Source organism: Narcine bancroftii, chromosome 4 (genome assembly GCF_036971445.1).
Source record: "Narcine bancroftii isolate sNarBan1 chromosome 4, sNarBan1.hap1, whole genome shotgun sequence".
Classification (NCBI taxonomy): domain Eukaryota; kingdom Metazoa; phylum Chordata; class Chondrichthyes; order Torpediniformes; family Narcinidae; genus Narcine; species Narcine bancroftii.
Window position 1 is genome coordinate 316,570,141 of NC_091472.1, and position 22,836 is coordinate 316,592,976.

The window sequence follows — 22,836 nt, forward strand, 5'->3', positions numbered from 1 at the left end:
CACTCGATTACCACCTCTGTTGGCAGGAGAGAGAGGTAACTTTAATTCAGAACAGCGTGAGACTCTTCAGGAAGAAAGGGGCAGAACCCTTTGATTCATTTCCCAGGGAGCAGGAACCCAGACCTAATAAGCTAGAAACCAATTGGATGAGACCACTGTGGGAAGTTCCCATGGGAGAGGGTCTCGGTTTCGTAAATGTGCCCCTGACCAGTACTGAAGTGTGTAACTTTAAGAAAGAACTGACCTCCCTGATAGAAGATCCCCAGGGATGTGCCGAACAGTTAGACCAATTTTTGGGACCAAATATATATACAATATGGGGGTCTCGACATAGAATCCCCAGCAGGGGAACAATTGGTACTAACAGGTTTTGTTACCAACTCAGCCCCAGACATTAAGAGAAAATTACAAAAGACAGAAAATTGGCATGAGCAGGGAATAACCCAGCTTCTACAGATCACACAAAAAGCATTTGTCCAGTCATCTGAGGATAAGCAGAAAGCAAAGGCTAACATTTTGATGCAAGCAGTTAAAGTAATAGTAGATGAGTAACATGGAAAAGGCAGGGACTGTGTGCCAGCTCCTGAATGTTGGGAGAAGTGCAGGGAGTGGGAGAGTAGAGACCAGAGATAATTTCATAAATCACGACTTCCCACTTCAGTCACTGACCAATATTGATTAAAATTCATGCTAAAAATTAAATGTCATAAATGATCGTTTTTCAATACTGTAGAATTAGCGAATTTAACTACCAGTTAATTCCAATTTATGAAATAAATTGTATTTAAATGTGATTTTGCACAGGGACTACCTGAGAATAGTGATGTTATAACATTTGCAGGGAGAAATGTTTGCGCAAATAGGGTGAGTTCTATACATCTTAACTTTAAGTGTATGTGAGATAAAGAAAGGATCTGATGTGTAAAGTGGCTGGATCAGCCAGTTGAAGGGGGAGTGTGCATGTCCCTTTAAGTGCACTGTGGCACTTGAAATTGAGGCTTCAGGCTCTTGTCTTGCAGTTAGAGGTATGGAGCCCTATCAACACATTTAATACATTTCTTCTACACATTCAGCAGTCAAGGTCCGTGAGTTTAAAGATCACCCACCTCTGGAGAATAAAGATACCTCTGGGGATTCCTATGGGGATTCCTATAAGTTTAATCATTCATTTCTCTGGTGCATTTTCCTCCGGAGTGAAATTAATGCCTCAGCACAATTTCTCTGTATTGCCGCTGTTATTTAATTCATGATAACTTTCCCCCATTCATCAGGTTTATATTTAAATCCGGTAGTGCGGAAGTTACATTGTAAATAATCACGGAGGTAAATCCTGCGCAACTGGATTCAGCTTAATGGAGAAATAAACCTGCGAACTGGTCTATGGTGGTGTGTGAGTACTGCAATAGGTGGAATATGATTTAAATTGGTGGCATTGTTCAGAACAATTGGGTGCATAAGAATAATAATATCATTAAGAACTCACAGATCTTGTACCAGATGCTATTCAGTACATCTTGACTTAAGGACTGGAGAAATTGGCATGTTAGAATGAGATTGGCATGGTACCAATATTTCTTGATTCAATAATGACTCCACAAGCTCCAGGATTCATGCAGCAGAACTTTTAAGTGGAATATAATAGAAACTAGCCTGTACTTAAATTATTGTGTGTGCAATCCTCATAAGAACATCTTTTAACTTTTTTTTTGGTGCCTGTTTTACAGACTGTTTTAAATAAGGCCAGCTCCTGTGAGCTGTGGCACAAGGCATTTTACTTAAGGCAGAACTAAAGGTTGAATATGTTTCAAGTTCTCTTGCAGGGGCTCTTGTGCTGCAATGTCTGTTATGTACTCACTCTAACAAGTTGGAGGGTTGTGCCCCATACAGACAAGCAGCTCCAACTGCATTTTAATAAGGTCTAACATATTCAAAACCCATGCAAATATGGTTTGTGTTTCATTTTACAATTTTTACACTAACACAAAGGAAAGTCAGATTGTTATTCATTTTATTAAAATCTAGTGATTGGTTATATGTAAAAGCATGGCAAGAGGATCAACTAAAACCTGCCTGGGATGGTCCCTTCTGTGTACTTTTAATTACAGACACCGCAGTAAGAACAAGAGAGAAAGGCTGGACCCACATTCAAAGAATTAATGACAAAGTGCCATAATGTTACAATTTTATTCGTTTTTTTTAATGGTTTACATTTATCGTGGTTTATTCAGTTTTTGTGTATTTTATTGCTGTTTTCAATGAGCTTTACATTTATCGTGGTTTATTCAGTTTTTGTGTATTTTATTGCTGTTTTCAATGAGCTTTACATTTATTGTTGTTTATTCAGTTATTGTTATATTTTATTGCTGCTTTCAATGGGTTTTACTTTCATTGTTGTTTTACTCATTTTTTGGAATATTGTTCGTTAATGTTTTAAGTCCCCCTGGAATAAGGGCAACAGAGGTTACAATTGTGCTCCTTTAGAATGTAGACAGGGCATAGATTTAATGTATAGTCATAATGGGATATAAGGGATCCCAATACGGACCAGGGGAATTAAACAGCTTTAGTGGAGTACATCTAATTTGTATCATAGCCTACACAGGTATTAAAGACAGGAGTTTTGAAGCGATAGCACAAAGGACATGGTGGGACAAAGACAGACAGAATGGTTGTCAGGATTGTACATGTAACAGAGAGAGAGAGTTAATACATATGCTAATGTACACAGACAGGCTGCAACTCACAAGTTCAATGATACATATGCTAATGTTAGCAGACAAGCTGCAACACACAGTTAAATCACAAGAAACAATCCCCCCCCAGCTTGGTCACTTTTCATCACCCCATGAAAGGGAGCACCAGTTTCCAACAACGTGAGCTGCTTGACACTTTAATATCAGGCTCCAAACAGCCTTCGGAGATCGGTGGCCCTAAGGTTCGGGGCTGAAGAGGACATCAGATACTAGCCACAATCAAACGGAACCGCCTGACTACTGCTACTCGTTCGCTGCTGAAGGCAGCGCTTCTCACAGACTTCGTCGGGACAACACTTACAAAGGTCGTGTGCTTCAAAGACACTGCTTCAATATTTCAACGTATGGGATGGACTAGACTTTTTACTGAGAACTGGAGCCTGATACTCCAAACCCTAATAAGCAGCTGGACTCACTCCCCTGACCTTCATGGTGCTCCCCTACCTAAAGACTTTACACAGACATTACAATTCGGTTATTGACCAGCTGGGTAAAACTACACCTTACACTTGAAAGATCAGTGTTACTGATCTAAAAGAAAAGTGAGGAGGGGGGGGGGGGATCAGTCACACTGACACTAGTAACCAAAGATCAGTAACACTGATCATGGTGAAAGATCAGTATTACTGATCTAAAAGAAAAGTGAGGATTGTGAGAGATGGGAAAATTGACCTAAAATTATGAACATGGAAGAAACTAAAGTTCATCAGTAAAATGGCTGAAACCAGTTCAAACAGGATAAGTTTGGGGCTTAGGATGCAGGAAAGCAGAGTCAGCACGATTAACATAAGAATCTTCTATCCTTTGTGACAAGACCATAGGACTAAGATAAGGAATGGTAAGGTACAATAGAATGTAGGAAGTTGAGGTAGTCTGGATCAGATAAGGGTCTCCTAGCCCTGGACAGAAGTACCAAGTCATACATTTCTAATTAGCTAACCATACACAGATTTATACATATGAAATTAGCCAACCCTAGATAGAATGAGTCAACTCTGCATATCAAGAGACTGTAGCCCAGAGAATCAGGAAGGTGTGAATAAGGACAATGACATGATGGGACACCCACAGGATACCCCCTGGTCCTCCAAGTGTACTGAAACTGCACGTAGGCAGGATTGCCTAATGCCAAACCTCTCCAGCAGGAGGCAGAAGAATGTAAGGGGGAGGGTATTCCTACACTGAAATCAACTGTATAAAAGTTGGGTGAGCCCCAGTGTGTGTGTGTATTCCCAGGGTAAGGGGAAGCACCCAACTTTGCATTGTTGTAGTAATAAATGTTCTTTGTTCTCAATTTTTGTCTCGAGCAATTTCTTTAAAGGTACTTTAATTTCTAACACCATTTTCTCCCAATGGACGCTGTGTCCCTGCTGAGTTTCTCCAGCACATTTGTGTATTGCACCTGGAAGGGGCCATTTAACATGATCCTGGCTGATCTACCTCAGGCCTCAGTTAATCTTCCATAACAATCCCACTTATACATTATATATATAAATGCATCCACCTCCTTTAGGTATGCTGCCAGGGGATCTTGCACTCCATAACGCTCTGGAATCAAGATCTCCAGAGATTCACTACCCTCTGCTTAGCCAATGCAAGTTGAGAAAGTTAATGTTCTTAATCTGGGGGACTACAAATTTCAGACTGAGATGGTTATCTGTTTGAAACACTGTGGCTTTTATTTTAAAGTTGTGAAACACAAGAATCAAAATCAACCATATTGAGGTAAATTGCCCCAAGGAGATATCACCAGCACAAAAATATTGTAAATCTAAAAAGTCTACAGACGCTGTGATTGTGGTAAAAGCAGAAATGCTGGAGGAGCTCAGCAGGCCCTACAGCGTCCACAGGATATATAACCAATGTTTTGGGCCTAAGCCCTTCGTCAAGGTAAAAATATTATTTTGTTCCTTTTTACAAAACCAATTGTTTTTTCAAGCAAGAATCAAGTTTGTTTGTTGTCACGTGCAACAAGATATACTGTTAGAGTTTGTTTCACAAGCAATCCAGCTGGTTCTTAGTGGTGTACTGTGTATGGGTTGACTTGAGGGATTGCTCACTAAATTAATTTTCTCAATGTTCCTCAGTACATGTCACAATAAAACATAAATGCTGAAAAAAAGATCTCAAAGGCTTCATTTGCACATACCATCTTCCCAAGTCATGCATCCATCAGGGGATAGGATAAATGAGTGGTTGTACCTCATTATTGGTGTAGTGCAGTCTCATCAGCTGACCAAAGGCCACCTTGGCTTTAGATGCAATGTCTTCAAGCAGGACTGGCCGGGGGAACTGGAGGATTCTGAATTGGGAGAGAGAAGAGAGATTAGTCATCATCTTTCGGCAACAGCACTCGTGGGACAGAGGAACATTGGAAGGTGTAGACTGAAACCTTCACCAGCCACAGCAGGTTTAATTAACTTCATTTCTCAATGAGAATTAGTTTCCAAGATCTACAGTTCTGATAAAAATCTTTAGACAGGAAATACTATAACCATAATTACCCCAGGCTCCAACAGCTGATTAGGGTGGCAGTTAGGTTAGCGATTAGCGCAATGCTGTTAAAGCACCAGTGATCTGGGTTCGAATCCCGCACTGTCTGTGAGGAGTTTGTAGATTCTCCACGTATCTGAGTGGATTTTCTCCGGGGGCTCCTGTTTCCTCCCACCATTCAAAACGCACCAGGCGGTGTAGGTTCATTAGGTGGCACGGGCTCGTGGGCCGAAAGGGCCTGTAATCATGCTTCATATCTATCTGAATTCCAACAAGATTTATGCAGCCAAGTATGATAATTCAGACTTTTCTGAATTTGATTTTCACTGTGTTGGATAATAGTGTTAGGAATACAACCCTTCGCCATATCAGTCTGAAGCATTTACAGGATTGGAAATCCTAACTGGAAAGAGCTTACGATTAATACATTTAAGCTGGCAACAGGTGAAAGATATGTCCCTAATCCATCCATGAATGACCTGTTGCACCAATAACTTATTTTCCGTTTACCAGCACGTGCCTTACACAGTTTACATCAGGGCCTCTGTTCTAGTCAGAGCACAGAAAAGCCTCTTCGGCCCAATTCATCCTACCAACCAGTTAGTATTCTGGTCTAGTTCCATTTGCTTGCATATGGCCCATATCCTTCCTTATCCATAAATTTGTGCAGTGATTTTTTTTTAAAAAACAATTATTCCCACTTCTACAGTTTTCTCTGGCAGCTTGTTCCAGTTCTGGACCACCCTCTGAGTGCAGTGAAACATGAAAGTCTGAGGTGCTGTGACTGTAGTAAAAACCGATCTCACAGCGTCCATTGGAGATAAAGAGATACCTCCGTTGTTTCGGGAAAAAGCAGGCATCATCTGAAGAAATGAAAGGGCAGGGGAAGAAGTACAGACCAACAGACAAAAGGCGATAATTCAATATGGAGAAGAGGCCAGGAGAGAGGAAAGGTGAAAATTGATAGGGGGAGTGGAGCAGTTGGCTCTGAGAATGCTGAGCTGGGAAAAAGGAGAGAGGAAAAAATGAAGAGGGGCAGAGTACGAGAATGGAGACAAGGGTGGGGCAGGCAGGGGTGGTTAATAACGGAAATCATAGTGGATGTTAATGCCATCCAGTTGGAGATGTTGTTCCTCCAATTTGCAGGTAGTCTCAGTCTGGCAGAGAAACCGTGGACAGACATGTCGGCAAGGGAATGAGATGTGGAATTGAAATGGGTGGCCACTGGCAGGTCCACATGGAATGAGGTGCTCAATGAAGTGATTTCCCAGTCTACGAACAGTTTCTCCAATGTAAAGGAGACCAATGAGTGTCACCATCAGAGACCCAGTCAACATGATACCAATACCTTGCATTTACTTTCACGGCCTGAGTTATGGTACAGATTTAAAGGCCAAAGTAAATGTTAGTGGAGCTGTCTAAAGTTTCCTTTTCTCATGGCCCAAGTCCACACAACATCGCATAAATCCCCACAGTGAGGCCAAATTTTGAGTATTGTGTGAAGTTTTGGTTACTTAGCTACTGGAAAGAGATCAATAAGATTGAAAGTGCAGAGACAAGTTATAAGAATGTTGCTAAAACTTGAGGATCCGAGTTACAGGGAAAAGTTAAACAGGCTAGGACTTCATTCCCTGGAGTGTACAAGAATGAAGGGAGATTATCGATAGAGATGTAGAAAATTTTGATGATATTGAGAAAATTCAGTAGGCAATTAGGTGAGACAAAAATGAGAGGATACAGGTGAAGGATGAAAGGTGAAATATTTAACAGGAACATGAGGGAGAAAATCAAGCAGAGAATGGTGAGAGTGTGGAATGCAGAGCCTGGTGCATGCAGGCTCAGAGAATTTTGGAAAAGTACCTGGATGAGAGGGGTATGGAGGGATATGGTCTGGGCGCAGGTCAGTGGGACAGGGCAGAATGATAATTCAGCACAGTCTAGATGGATCGAAGGGCCTGTTTCTGTAAAACAGTGTTCCATGATTTTATCTCTACTGCCGATTTACACAGACCTATGGTGGAAAGATTCTCTCTTCCAGGAGAGCTCAGAAATAAGATCAGAGTCGAGATAAGAGTAGTCGGCTTTGTCTGGAGCCAAAAGAGATGGGCAGATCTTAAATGTTTTTTTTCCATCAGTGTTCACTCAGGAAACAGGCACAGAGTCGTGGGGAGTACGGAAAACAAGCAGTGAGGTCATGGAACCTATACAGATTAATGAGGAGCAAGTCCTTGCTGTCTTAAAGCAAATAAGGGTGGATAAATCCCCAGGATCTGTCAAGATATTCCCTCGGAGCTTGAGGGAGGCTAATGCAGAAATTCCAGGAACTCTGACTGAAATATTTAAGATGTCCTTAGCCACGGGTGTGGTGACAGAGGATTGGAGGGTACCTCGTATTGTTCCATTGTTTAAAAATAGGCTTTAAAAGTAACCCTGGAAATTATAGACCAATGAGCCTGACATCAATGGTAGATAAATTATTGGAAAGTGTACCGAGAGATCAAATATACAATTATTTGGATAGCCAGAAACTGATTAGGGATAATCAACATGGCTTTGTGTGTGGTAGGTTATGTTTCTTGAGGAGTTTACCAGGAAAGTTGATGAAGGGAGCAGTATGGATGTTGTCTTCGTGGACTTTAGTAAGGCCTTTGACAAGGTCCCACATGGGAGGTTAGTCAGGATTTGACAAAGCCAGAGAATAATGGTGGATGATGCATCTCAGACTGGAGGCTGTGACTAGTGGGGCCTCAGGGATCAGGGCTGGGACCATTGTTGTTTGTCATCTATTATCAATGATCTGGATGATAATGTGGTCAATTGGATCAGCATGTTTGATGATAACACTTAGTTTGGAGGCGTCGTGGAGAGTGAGGAATGTTTTCAAAGCTGGAAAAATAGCAGATGGAATTTAATGCAGACAAGTGTGAGGTGTTGCATTTTGGAAGGACAAACTAAGAAAGAACGTACACAGTGAATGGTCGGGCAACGAGGAGTGCGGTAGAACAGGGGGATCTGGGAATACAGATATATAATTCCCTGAAAGTGGCATCACAGGTGGACAGGATTGTAAAGAGAGCTTTTGGCATATTAGCCTTCATAAATCAAAGCTTTTTTTCCTTCCTCTATCCATCCCATAGGATAATGATGGTTCCTTTCAGTCGTTGAGTCTAAGAGTTGGGATGTTATATTAAAGTTGTATAAGACATTGGCGAGGCCAAATTTGGAGTATTGTGTGCAATTTTGGTCACCTAACTACAGGAAAGATAAGTTAAAAGAGAGCAAACATGATTTACTAGGATGTTGCCCAGACTTCAGGGTCTGAGTTGCAGGGAAAGGTTACAGATTAGGGCTTTATTCCCTGGAGTGTAGAAGAATGAGATGAGATTTGATAGAGGTATTTAAAATTATGAGGGGGCTAGACAGAGTAAATGCAAGCAGGCTTTTCCCACTGAGGGTAGGTGAGATACAAACCAGAGGATATGGGTTAAGGGTGAAAGGGGAAAAGTTTAGGGGAAACGTGAGTGGGATCTTCTTCACATAGAGTGTGGTGGGAATGTGGAACGAGCTGCCAGCTGAGGCTCAATTTTAACATTTAAGAACAATTTGGACAGATACATTAATGGGGGAGGAATGGAGGGCTATGGACTGGGTGCAGGTCAGTGGGACTAGGCAAAACAAAATGGTTTGGCACAGACTAGAAGAGCCGAAGGGCCCTGTTTCTGCGCTGTAATGTTCGATGGTTCTTTTGTGTATGCTCAGTATGGCTCTTATGGGTGAGGTGACCCAGAGGTCACTCCAAAATCCTGGAGGTACAATACTTTTCTCTAATTTACTGGATGATGACACAAATTGTATGGATTTCCCAGATGTGACTGCAAAAAAGAATTAAGCTGTGATCCAGTTCATTATAACTCCCGTTATACAATAGAGGTGGCAACTCACCTCTTCTCTCCACGGAACTCAAACTTGACTCGGACATCGTTCTGGAATGGAAGCAATATAAGATAAATAAAAGGAGTGTAAGGAATGAAGGGTCTACAAATAATGAAAAGGAAAACTCAATCTGGGACCAGTCATTTTTCTACTGGTCAAATCTCCTCAATCCTTCATTCAATCTCTTGCTCCCTTTCCAAAAGAAATTTATGTTCTCCTAGAGCCTTCCTCGTTGAGCACCTCAGTGAAATTTCCATAATACATTACTCTTGGGACCGGAGACTCACCACAGTTTCTTCTTTTGGATCTCTTAATAGTCAATCCATGATTGCAGTGAATAATTTTCTCAAAATGAATTGATGACAGTTCCTTTGACCATATGTGGTGTAACACTATTGGTGGGATATCGAACGGGCCGATGATGTCACGGGGCAGGACCTATGTGTCTGGTGGGCCTCAGGAGCACCAGGTGATGCCTGCGTATGTAGATATTCACCAAGGGCATGTTAAAAGAAAGCAAGTTATGAACGGAACTCCGGGCTCAAGGTAGTTTTTATTTCAAGTGTGTTTGAACCCAAAACGACAAATGAAACTTCTATCATTCCACTCAAAGGATCTTCTTCCAAAGAGAAAGAGCCATATTACTAGTTACCTCTCTTAAATAAGGATGAAAGCTTTGCTCTGTACACAGTTGTGAAATCCTTACTACTTTTGCCTCCTAGTTACGGATCACAAGGGTAAATATCAGGGCAGCATGGTTAACGCAACGTTATTACAATGCCAGTTCGGATCAGGCGCTGTCTGGAAGGAGTTTGTACATTCTCCTGTGACTGCCTGGGTTTTCCCCCAGGTGCTCTGTTTGCCTCCCACACTTCAAAACGTACACGGGCTGTAGGCTGATTGGTGCTTTTGGGCAGCCCCATGGGTCTGTTACCGTGCTGTACGTCTGGTTTCAACCTCACTACTGCTTTCGGGCAGAAGGTACAGAAGCCTAAAGACCAACACCTCCAGGTTCAAGAGCAGTTTCTTTCCGATGGGTATTGGGCTCTTTGAACCTCCCTTATTGCCCTTTTTATAAACTCCTCCAACACCATAAAAGGTCACAACTGAAATGCCAACTTTTTTTGATTGCACTAACTGTTCAAGTTTATTACCATCCAACTGTACTCAACGAAAACACACAACCATAGCATAAATGATTCATGTCGTATGCATATAACCATATAACCATTTACGGAGCGGAAACAGGCCATGTTGGCCTTTCGAGTCCGCACCGGTTCACTGATTTTGTGTGCCCTCTTCAGGCATTGGTCCCGGTAGATCTTCATCAAAATTCACATATATAAAAATAAATATAGTTTAATCAATAGAAAAGTTTTGGAGGGTTTGTACGTGTGATTCCTTTGTTTGTTCAGCGTTCTCACTGCCCGTGGGAAGAAGCTGATCCTCAGCCTGGTTGTGCTGGGTCTGATCCTCCTGTATCTCTTCCCGACAGGAGCAGCTGAAAGATGGTGTGTGCAGGGTGGAAGGGGCCCTGAACGATTTTGCGATCCCTCTTCAATCAATGATCCCAGTCAATCACATTGATGGCGGGGGGAGGGGTGCAGATCCCAATGATTCTCTCTGCCACTCTCATGGTCCTATACTATTTTAACTGTGAATATTTATCATCTTTTATATTTATTATCTCTTTCCATAAAGTACTGTATATTTTGGCGTATAAGACAACCTTCAGATAAGACGGGTCCAAAATTTCATCTTGAATTCCATGGTTTTATCATATATCGGGTGTATAAGACAACCCCCAAAAATACACGTTGACTAAGCTGTTGGACGTGGCCCAAAAGGCGGGTGTCGTGGAGCCTCCAACAAAACAAAGAAAGTGTGAAGCAAGTTTTAAGTTAAAAGTCATTGAAATGGCCAAGGAATCGACCAACTGTGCCTGCCGCGAGGACATTGGACATAACTGAGATGATGGTGAGAGTGGAGAAAGAATGAAGATGTTTTAAGAACAATACCAAAGAGACAACGATTGATGAGATGAGGAGTCATTTGTTGGCCAGAGTGAGCCAAAAAAGTGTTTTTCTTTTAAACAATAAAAATTTCTTTCTAATACACCGGTTCTTAAAAATTTGTTGTAGGGTGGGGTCTGAGTGGGTTATGGAACCAATCGAGTGGTGTTTGGAGTAGAATTTTAAGGTCATATTTTTGCCATGTTTTTTGGGTGCTTCAAGGGTTGTCTTATACGCCAAAATATACAGTAATTTAACGTATGCTATTTGAGATTTATTACTATTTTATACACATTACAGGCAGTCTCCAGGTTACGAACGTCCAACATACGGGCAACTGGTACTTATGAACAAATTGTGTCCCAATTCACGCAGGCGCATAATGTTACCTCATGAATGCTCCTTCCGGTATGCAAGTCATCGATGAAAGGAGAGTAAGTGCTAACTTTTAATCATGATTTTTTTTCCCCTATCTAATCGATTTTAATATCTGCTTCTTTAATGTTTTTCACAGTATATGTGTCACTTAACGTCCATGATATGTTCTATGAAATAGGACGTTATGCAACTTGGACACTGTGGGATCAGTGTGGGGACTGACGGGGCTGTGGGGAGAGAGCAGGGCAGTGGGATCAGTGTGGGGACTGATGGAGCTGTGGAGAAAGAGCGGGGCAGAGGGATCAGAGCGGGGACCGACTCAGGGCTGTAGGGAGAGAGCGGGGCAGTGGGATCATTGTGCGGACTGATGGAGCTGTGGAGAAAGAGCGGGGCAGAGGGATCAGAGAGGGGACTGGCATGGGGCTGTGGGCAGAGAGTGGTGTAGTGGGATCAGTGTGGGGACCGACTCAGGGCTGTAGGGAGAGAGCGGGGCAGTGGGATCATTGTGCGGACTGATGGAGCTGTGGGGAAAGAGTGAGGCAGTGAGATCAGTGAGGGGACTGCTGTGGGCAGAGAGTGCTGCAATGGGAGCAGTGCTGCATAATGTCCGAACAGACGTTACGCAGTGCATGACTGTACCGAGACAAATATTTGACCGATGCTAAATAAGAACAGTATGTACCTGTTCCAATTTATCTACAAATTTGACAAATACAGACAGAGGAATGGATCTTGTTTGTAATTTGGGGACTGCCTGAACCATTAAAGAGCGTGTCACAGATAAAGGGGATCTATTCTGAATACTCAGCATGCTGAAGAATTCTGCTTCACACATACCTGATTATTGGATGAGGTCTTGGGTTTCCCTGACTCGTGCAACGACAAGAGAGGTCGACTAGCCATGTGGAGCACAGCCAGATCCTGCATGATGGAGTGAAGAGCTTCCTGTTCATCTATAACAACATAACACTTCGTAGAGTTAGTTATACAGCTCAGAAACAGCCCCTTCAGCCCAAACCGATGAACTTGCTCTCTCAGCTAGTTGACCAATGACCCTTTCCCTTATTCCTAATAAATTATCAAACACATTCTTTCCCTCGATCATGAACTGATTCTGTGTCCTCGTCTCAATCAAGAACATCAAAAACCACAGTAAATCTTCAGATTCGAACATCAAACTCCTTCACCAAGCCCAGTTATTTCACATGGAAATGGGCAGTCAGTTAACATGCCACGTTCATTCCAAAAGATTTTTTTATTGTCATGTTCTGGCGGCTCATCACAAGGCAGGCGAACCGGCCCCGCTTGTAAGCCACGTGGTGGGGCAGCTGGCCAAAATGGCGCCGTCAGGGGTTTCCCTTCCTTCCAGCACGGGGCTCAGAAACCTGCACTGGGGGAACCACGTGACGCCCGGGTGACGTCAGCGCCCTCCAGTGCAGTTCTCAGCTAGATCCGCACTGGGAGTATAAGTACAGCCCAACAGCCTGCAACAAACGAGTCTGCTCACTGAGCTCAACCCGCTTGGTTATGCGTGTGTTATTGCAGGAGCAATGTAGCCGCCGCTACAATTGATGATCCCGATCAGTTCAAACGTCTTTGAACCCATCATGAGCGAGCCTAGGATCAGCGCTATAGCCGTAAAACTGCCTGAATTCTGGATTCAGGAGCCAGAGACCTGGTTCTGCCACGTGGAGGCCCAGTTTCACCTCCACCAGATTTCATCCGACACGACCAAATTATACCATGTGGTTGCTGCCCTGGACCAGGCCACCACCACCTTGTTCAGCACCCACCCACCGAGAACAAATACGAGACAATCAAGCGAATGCTTACCAGATCCCTCGGACTATCCAGGTACCAGCGTGCCACTCGGATGCTGCACCTCGACACCCTGTGGGACAGGTCCCCAATGGAGATGATGGACGAGACGCTCGCGCTCATGGGTGAGCACACCAACTGCCCACTCTTCGAGCGCATTTTCCTCGACCATATGCCCAGGAACATCCAGCCGCTGCTGGTCCAGGAGAGCTTTACAAACCTGAGGAAGGTCACCCAGAAGGCCCAAGAGCTATGGCTCATATGAATCCCGGAGGGCTCAGTGGTCCAGCAGGTCACGAGGCATGGGCACGACCATGCCAAGCCCGCCCCTAGTGCTGCGATAGAGCACTCACCCTCTGCAAGGGTCCCTGAGCATAACTAAGGCCACAGCATCCACTTCAGGCCTCTACTTCTACCACCAGCGCTGGGGAGCCAAGGCTCAGAAATGTCGTCAGCCCTGCTCATTCTAGGGAAACGACCAGGCCGGCCGCTGTTAATGGCTGCGGCGGCTGGCCAAGGACACAGCCTCCTCTACCTGCAGGACTCAGTCAGCGGCCGGCGGTTCCTCGTTGACACTGGAGCCCAGATCAGCGTCATCCCGGCCACGGCCATTGAGTCTAGGAACCGACCTTGTGGACCTCCCCTCCGTGCGACCAACGCAACAGCAATCCGAATGTATGGAGACGACAGTCCACTTCCAGATTGGCCAACGGAATTTCCCGTGGAGGTTCACTGACTCGTCCCTCCTGACTGCCATCCTGGGTGCAGACTTCCTCCTCGCATATGGGCTTCTGGTGGACATTCGAGGTCGGCGCCTGGTGGACGCCCGTACCTTCCAGGCCGTTTGCCTCGATGCCTCCCGCTCGGAGCAACCACAGATGACCATGATCAGCACAGCCAGAGACAAGTTCCAGCGAATCCTGGACGAGTTCCTGACACTCCTCAAGCCACAGTTCTCCGCTCCCTAGCCGCGCCATGGGGTGTTCCACCACATCCCCACCCAGGGCCCACCGGTTCACACCAAGGCACGCCGGCTTCTGCCTGACAAGCTTCAGGTAGCAAAGGAGGTGTTTTCGCACCTCTTGGAACTGGGGATCATTCGGCGGTCCGACAGCCCGTGGGCCTCGCCGCTCCACCTGGTCCAGAAAGCCTCCGGTGGCTGACGTCCATCAAAGACTATCAACGGCTCAACGAGGCAACTATTCCTGACCATTACCCCATCCCTCACATTCAAGACTTTACAGTCAACCTGCACGGTATGAGGGTCTTCTCCAAGGTGGACCTGACGCGCAGATATCACCAGATCCCGGTGCACCCTGAGGACATACCCAAGGATGGCCATCATCACCCCTTTGGCTTGTTCAAATTCCTGCGCATGCTGTTCGGGCTCAAGAACGCCGCTCAGATCTTCCAGTGCCTCACGGACACTGTGGGCAGGGACTTGGATTTCGTCTTTATTTATTTGGACGACATCCTCGTCGTCAGCAAGGACTGGGCGCAACACAAGACCCACCTACGTGCCCTTTTCTCCCGGCTGGCTGACTTCAGCTTTACCATCAACCCGGCCAAGTGCCAATTCAGGAAAGAGTCCATGCAGTTCCTGGGCCATACCATCACGGCCGAATGAGCCACGCCCACCGCTGTGAAGGTCGCCGCTATCAGGGAGTTCCCATGCCCAGACAGCCACAAGGGGCTGCAGGAGTTTGTGGGTATGGTCAACTTTTACAACCGCTTCATCCTGGGAGCTGCGCGTGTCATGCAGCCGCTGTTCGCCTTCATTGCAGCCAAGCACAAGATGCTCGCTTGGAACCCAGAAGCCTGCACCACATTCGAGGCCACCAAGGACGCCCTCACGAAGGCCACCATGCTCGTCCACCCGCACAATCTCTGTTGATGCCTCTCCCACAGCCATCGGTGCCGTCCTGGAGCAGCAGGGGAATGGATATTAGAAGCCGCTGGCATTCTTCAGCCACCTGCTCCACCTACCGGAACGCAAGTATAGTGCCTTCGACTGCGAGTTACTGGGCATGTACCTGATGGTGCGGCATTTCTGCTATTTTTTTGGAGGGGAGGACTTTTACCATTTTCACTGACCACAAACCCCTCACCCAGGCGCTCGCAATGGCAAAAGATCCCTGGTCAGCCCACCAGCAGCGTCACCCCTCCTTCGGGTCGGAGTTTACCACCGTCATTCGGCACAAGGCGGGGAAGGACAATGTGGTTGCCGATGCACTCTCAGACTGGCCATCTGCGTGCTGACATCCGGCCTCGACTTCGACCAGCTCGCCTGGAACCAGGAATCTGATGAGGAGACGAGGGCCTTCAAGACCGCCATCACGGGCCTGTGGTTCCGAGACCTCCCGACTCTGAGCGATGAAGGCACCATCCTGTACGATATCTCCTTGGGCACCCCGCAGCCAGTGGTTCCCCAGCAGTGGCGTAGGCAGGTCTTCCGTCACATCCACGACCTCTCACATCCGTCCATCAGGTCCACGGTCCGGATGGTGGCAGAACGGTTCGTAAGGCATGGGCTGCGGAAGCAGATCGCAGGCTGGGCCAGAACATGCACCCATTGCCAGATGTCCAAGGTGCACAGGCTCACAGGGCGCCCGTATAGGAGTTTAAGCACGTCCAGGAACGGTTCAGCCACATTCACGTGGACATCGTCGGGCCCTTACCCGTTTCCCGGAGCAACTGTTACCTGTTGACGGTGGTGGACTGCACCACTCGCTGGCCCGAGGCGATCCTGATGCCAGACACCTCCACCGACTCCTGCTCCCGAGCACTGTTGATTGGTTGGGTTGCTCAGTTCGGCGTTCTGGCTCACCTCACCAGCGATCGGGGCGCCCAGTTCACATCTGTGCTATGGCACAGCTCGCCAACAGGTTGGGGATCTAGCTACACCACACCATAGCCTACCACCCACAGGCCAATGGACTGATCGAACGTCTTCACCGTCACCTTAAGTCGGAGCTCATGGCCCGCCTCACCGGCCCTGACTGGGCAGACGAACTGCCTTGGGTGCTCCTGGGCATCCGCTCCACTCCCAAGGAAGATCTGCAGGCGTCATCAGCTGAGCTGGTCTATGGTACGCCACTGGCACTACCTGGTGAATTCGTCAACGTACCTCACAATCCCCAGCGGTCACCGCACGAACTACTTCCTCACCTCAGGGCACGATTGGGCTTGTTCGAACCCCCACCACTGCCCAGGCATGGCACCCACCTGTCTCACATTCCCGGTGAACTACTTTCCGCGGAGTACGTTTTCGTTTGGCGGGACCCGACCATGGTACCTCTGCAGCAACCGTACGAGGGGCCGTATAGGGTTGTGCAGCATTCCGGCTCAACGTTCACGCTGGACATGGGCGGCAGGCGGGAGCTGTTTACCATGGACAGGCTGAAGCCAGCGCACCTCGATCCCACCGAGACCGTGGTTGTTGCCCAGCCCAAGAAGCAAGGCCGTCCGGCAAAAAAGGACATTGCTGCCAGTTCTTGGGGGGGTGGGAGGTCTGTGTGGTGGCTCACCACAAGACAGGCGAACTGGCCACGCTTGTAAGCCACGCGGCGGGGCAGCCAGCTAAAATGGCGCCGTCGGGGGCTTCCCTTCCTTCCAGCATGGGGCTCAGAAACCCGCACTGGGGGACCACGTGACGCCCAGGTGACGTCAGCGCCCTCCAGCGTGGTTCTCAGCCAGGTCCGAACTGGGATTATAAGTGCAGCCCAGCAGCCTGCAATAAACGAGTCTGCTCACTGAGCTCAGCCCGTCTGGTTGTGTGTGTTATTGAAGGAGCAGAGGAGCCGCCGCTACAATGTAATAAAACAGAAAATGTAATATTACACAAAATTTCCTTTAGTCTGCTATAAGCTTCCATGGATTTGGCTCAGTGCTCCCACAGGCTCTGCCACTCCACGGACCCTTTTCCTCTCCGTTGGCGACCCAAGCTCCAGATCCAAACCTCCCTCACGATGAGGAAACCTTCAGTGCCCGAGGCCTTTCATTAGCCCTTCTTGCCCTCAGCACCCCCTCAAATCCCAGTTCTGATACCTAGTACCCACGAGCCAACGTCCAGCAGCCTGCAGCCTATGTGGGTCCTCCGACCAGAAGTCACCCGCAATCCATATTCTGCGTGAGTCCTTCAGCTGCTGAGCCCCTTGCTGATCCACCACCATGGTCATCATCCTGTAAGATCATCTCCTATGCTTCTCCTTCACAAAAGCGGGAGACACCAGTCCATTGGTCCCCGGGGTTGGCAACCCCTTGAGGCCACTGCCAGCACAGGTGCCACCGCCTTGGGCACAGACACCGTCATCTCCTTTAACAGACCGTTTAAAGCCTGCTCAGAGCCGCCAGCATTAGGACTGGGCAGTTGGACCCTGTCGTGGAGCACTGTGTCTCTGCTTCCCGCTCTCCATGGGTCTCCACCAAAATCTCCAATCTCAATGATAATAAGGTCACAGTCCAGTCCAATGAACAATGTCAGGACAAACAAACTCCAAACCTGCATACAAGGACATTCTTCTCTGGGGCAATGCAATGTGGATTCACGAGGGATCTGGGAGTTGTCCTATGATACAATATTTAAGAAATATTGAGTTGAGGCAAGGATGATCTCATTGAGACATACAAGATTCTTTGGGGATTGAAAGGATGGATGCCAAGAGACTGTTTCTTCGACTGAAGAGTCTAGAACCAGGGACCACAGTGGTCAGACTGCAGATGAGGGATGAACTACTTCTAAAGAAATGTTTTCATTCAGATGGAAAGATCTTGGTCAGGGTATGTGTAGGCTCAGTGATAGATTATACTCAAGGTAAGGAATAATAAAAACACAGAAATGCTGGAGGAACTCAGACGGTCTCACTGCGTCCATAGGAGGTAAAGGTACATTACCTATGTTTTGGGTCTGGGCAGGAAAGGTACATAATCAGCCATAGCTTTGCTGCAGGTGAATCCATGGACACTCTGTGACTCTGAACAGACTCTCTTTTGCTTCTCTTTCTCTCGTATTGAAAAGAGTGCAGAGAAACACTAATGTGACGCTTTGTCTTCCTTAAGGCAGGCAGAAGGCAAAGTATATCATGTATGTTACATTTTCAATGTGTTATTGTGTACAATCAAAGGAATGTTGAACCTTGATGCAGGAGGATGGGAGGACTGTGCAGCTATCTCCCCCTCTGTTTCTCGTGTATCTGATTCCTTCCCCCCAGCACTGAGATTGTTGTCATGCCAACTTTCTGTTCAAAAGTCCAAATCATAGTACCATTAGCTTTAATGTAATTGTGGAAAGGGATGGGTCAGGGCCTAGGGATGGGTTTTTCGAGTGGGGAAAAGCTAGATTTGAGGAGATGCAAAAGGATTTACGAGTAGTGGATCGGGACGATTTGTTTTATAGCAGGATGTAGTCGAGAAATGGGGGACTTTAAAAGAAAAGATTTTGAGGGTTCCTGTGAGGTTGAAAGGTAGGATCAAAAGTTGAGAGAGCCGTGGTTTTCATGGGATATTGGAAACTTGGTTCAAAAAGAGAGAGAGAGAGAGACCTACAATAAATATAAGAAACAAGGAATAAAGATGTTCAGAGAATACATTGAGCGTAAAAAGAATCATGAAAGAAATTAGAAAAGCTAAAAGAAGGTATAAAGTGGCAATAGTAAGCTAGATGAAAATAAATCCAAAGTGTTTCTACAAATATATTAATAGCAAAAGGAGAGTGAGGGATAAAATTGGTCCCTTAAGAGAATCAGAGCGGACAAACTGGGCTGAAAGATGGCAGATGGAGTTGTGATATTACAGATCTATCACCAATGTACATAGTGTATATAGTTACTGTATCTAGACTGTGCTTACAGCGATTGGCTGAGAGCTTAGCCACGCCTACTGTCTGAGCCTTAAAGGGTTGTGTCCCTAGCCAGGTCGGATCATTCCGGACTGGACGGTCACCTGTGAAGAGCTCCTGTCTTTTGCTAATAAAAGCCTTGGTTTGGATCAACAAGTCTTTGATTCTTTCGACGAGCTCTACAGGAGTTTAGTGCTGAGAAGTGTGAGGTGCTTCATTCGAGAAGGAATAATCAAAACAGGACGTATGTAGTAAATGGGAGGACATTGAGGAATGCAGTGGAGCAGAAAGATCTAGGAATAACGGTTCATCGTTCCCTGAAGATAGAAACTCATGTGGATAGGGTGGTGAAGAAGGCCTTTAGTAGGCTGGCCTTTATAAGTCAAAGCATAGAATACAGGAGTTGGGAAGTGATGTTGAGACTATACAAGGCATTGGTGAGGCCAAATTTAGAGTACTGTGTGCAGTTCTGGTCACCGAATTATAGGAACGATATCAACAAGGTAGAGAGGGTGCAGAGATTTATGAAAATGTTACCTGGATTTCAGCATCTAGATTACAAAGAAAGATTGAGCAAATTAGGTCTTTATTCTTTGGAGTATAGAAGGCTGAGGGGATTTGATAGAGGTATACCAAGAATGTGAAGCTATCTACAGTCTTCACTTCAGCTCTATTGATATGAACAAGGAAGTGAACTCTCAAACCCTGCAGAGGTCTATGATCAGCAACTTTGTCCTGCTGTCATCAAGGGAGATGTTATTTCCTATCCCAGGCCACTAGACTCTCAATCTCCTTCCTGTACTCCATCTAAAGTCTAAGAACATCTTGAGTCTGATCATTAGTTAACACTGCTGGGCACCTTGCCTTTGTGAGAATAATATGAAGTAGGGGGAGAAGTAGCCATTCAGCCCATTGAGCCTGGTTCCCCATTCAATGAGATCTCCAACTACCTGCCTTTTCCTCATATCCTTTAACTCACCTACTATGTAAAATCTATCCAACCTAGTCTTAAATATATCTACTCATTGGAAGACCACAGTCAGTACGAATTGGAAATAACATCTCCTCCCCACTGATCCTCAACACAGGCGCACCCCAAGGAAGTGTGCTTAGCCCACTGCTCTAATCATTCAACACCCATGACTTTGTGGCCAGGGACAATTCCAATACCATCTCCAAGTCTGTAGGTGTCAATGAGGAAGCATACAAGAGGGAGATAGATCAGCTCGTTGAATGGTGTAACAACAACATCCTTGCACTCGATGTCAGCAAAACCAAGGAGATGATTGTGGACCAGGAAGAAGTCAGGGGAACACGACCCAGCCCTCATCAAGGGCTCAGACGTGGAGAGGGTCAAGAACTTCAAATTCCTGGGTGTTAACATCTCGGAGGATCTGTCCTGGAGCCACCACATTGATGCAATCACAAAGAAGGTTTGCCAGCAGCTAGACTTTGTGAGGTTTCTAAGGCTGTTTGGTATGTCACTGAAGGCTATCAAACTTCTACAGGTGTATCATGGAGAGCATTCTGGCTGGTTACATCACTGTCTGGTATGGAGGTGCCAATTCTCAGGAAAGAATAAACTCCAGAAGGTTGTTAACTCAGCCTGCGACATCACAGGCACCAAACTTCACTCCATCGTGAACATCAACAAGAGATGGTGTCTTAAAAAGAAGCCTCTATCCTCAAAGACCCACCACTACCACCCAGGCCATGCCCCCTTCACTCTGCTACCATTGGGGGAAAAGGTCCAGGAGCCTAAAGACGAGTCCTCAGAGGCACAAGGACAGCTTCTTCCCCGCTGCCATCAGATTCCTGAATGATCAATGGACCACAGGCATGGCCTGACTTTTTGTGCACTATTTATTGAGTTTTTTAATATACATGTTATTGTAAGATGGTTGATGTTGCGGCAAAACACCATAGTTCGTAACTTGTTTGTGACATTAAATGATGATTCTGATTCTGAGGTCGCCTCCACTGCTTCGATGGGCAGTGAATTCCACTGATTTACCACCCTCTGGGAAAAGTAATTCCTCCTCATCTCTGTCCTAAAGCTGCTTCCCTGAATTTTGAGGCTATGTCCCCTAGTTATGGTCTCCCCCACCCATGGAAACAACTTATCTACCCCAATGAATGAATCCTCATTTTGTTACCATCAGCCGTTACTTCCCAAACTGGCCAGCTTCCTTTAGGCTTTCACTTCCTCACACACAAAAAAATCATCCATCTTTGCTGAAGAATAAAACGAAACAAACATTCAACTCACCCATGCTGGCAGCAAGTTGGCCAAATAAATCTTTACTGGGCAGGCAATTCTCCCATCAATAGACTGGGGTTTACCTAAAACATAAAATGCATTCACGAATATCAGAATATTGGCCTCAACACACACTGTCCAATTTAATTCATGCATAACACTCGCCAATTAACAAAGGCTTCTTACATTTTGTCATCCTGAAAACAGAAACACCAAAGTCGACCCTTTTCCCACTCAACATCACAGCTTTTGGGTATATTATCTTCCTGAAGGGGGAGGGAGACATCAGGATAATTCCTGCAGGTTTTCCCAATCAAAGGAGGTTCTTCCTAAGGTACAGGTCATGGGTGTCTTGCCAGGACATGCACCAATCCAGTTTATCCAAAGGTCTATCAAAATTGTGTGTCTGTCTGTGTCTGTGCACATCTGTGTGGGCGCTCGCCTCTGTGCATTTGTGAGCACGTGATTCTCCCAAACCAAGTCAGTCCAGTTCACGGTGGAAGCTCTCCTGTAAATGAGTGTCATTCTGATAATTGCTCACACCAAAAAAAAGACAAATCCTAGGAGTAAATCTGAACATTCACATTCACACATTATGAAATTGCCTTCAGGAAGTGAAATAAGTTGGGGGGCTTGGCAAGATGGCGGAGAAGAAAGACGTGTATTCCACCTTTCCCCAGCTGGATTACTAAATACCCGGTTTTAAAATAGCATAAAAGTGGTTAAATCAATATTTACAGTTGTTTAAATGACAGTGATTTATGATGGCAACGAATGTGAAAAAGTCTAAACCTCAACTTCAGAAAAAATCACCATACAAAAGTGTGGAAGAACTGAGGCCTACCTGCATAGCTGAATCCACAGAATCGTCATTAGGAGCCTCCAAGCCTCAGAGGACTCCAGCCCGTTCGAGTTTGACCTCGGTGGACTCCGCAAGATGGCGCCAACACTTTGGTGAGTTCGGCCGCTGCCGACCCGCGTCCACGTGAAGCCGTGCGTGCGAGCGGCACAGCCGACAAGGGGACCCGCAACCTTGCTGGGCGGCCCGGGGACGCGCAGTGTAGCGTCAGAGGATGCTCCTGCGCGTCCGTCGGCTTTGCCTGGCTTGCGTGGGGCATCCCGAGTCCGAGAATAACTGGACAAAGTATGGGCTGTGGGGGAGCCCGAATGCCGGCGTCCCGAAGAGGTCGGTGTGCCGGCGTCGGGTGTCCAGACCCTCAGCTGTTCAGCTAAAGGATTTACGATGACTGAGGAAGAAGAGGAACTTACCTTATTGGAACTTTCCCAGGAGGAGGAGTCTGTAGTTAAAGAAGGTAGACCTCAAAAAGCGGTGGCGGAATCTGGAAGGGATTG

At 46.2% G+C, this 22,836-nt stretch overlaps 1 protein-coding gene across 1 annotated transcript in view; it reads right to left on the reverse strand.

Moving 5' to 3' along the window:
- The window catches only part of map3k2 (mitogen-activated protein kinase kinase kinase 2), a 90,676-nt gene extending 69,109 nt beyond the window's left edge, over positions 1–21,567 (reverse strand). The window contains exons 1-4 of the mRNA XM_069936031.1: positions 21,493–21,567; positions 12,407–12,522; positions 9,189–9,229; positions 4,956–5,055 (exon numbers count right to left, since the gene is read on the reverse strand). Coding sequence (XP_069792132.1) covers positions 4,956–5,055; positions 9,189–9,229; positions 12,407–12,522; positions 21,493–21,496 — 261 coding nt within the window. The 5' untranslated portion in view covers positions 21,497–21,567. The remainder of the gene's footprint in view (positions 1–4,955; positions 5,056–9,188; positions 9,230–12,406; positions 12,523–21,492) is intronic.
- Between the last annotated feature and the right edge of the window lie 1,269 nt (positions 21,568–22,836).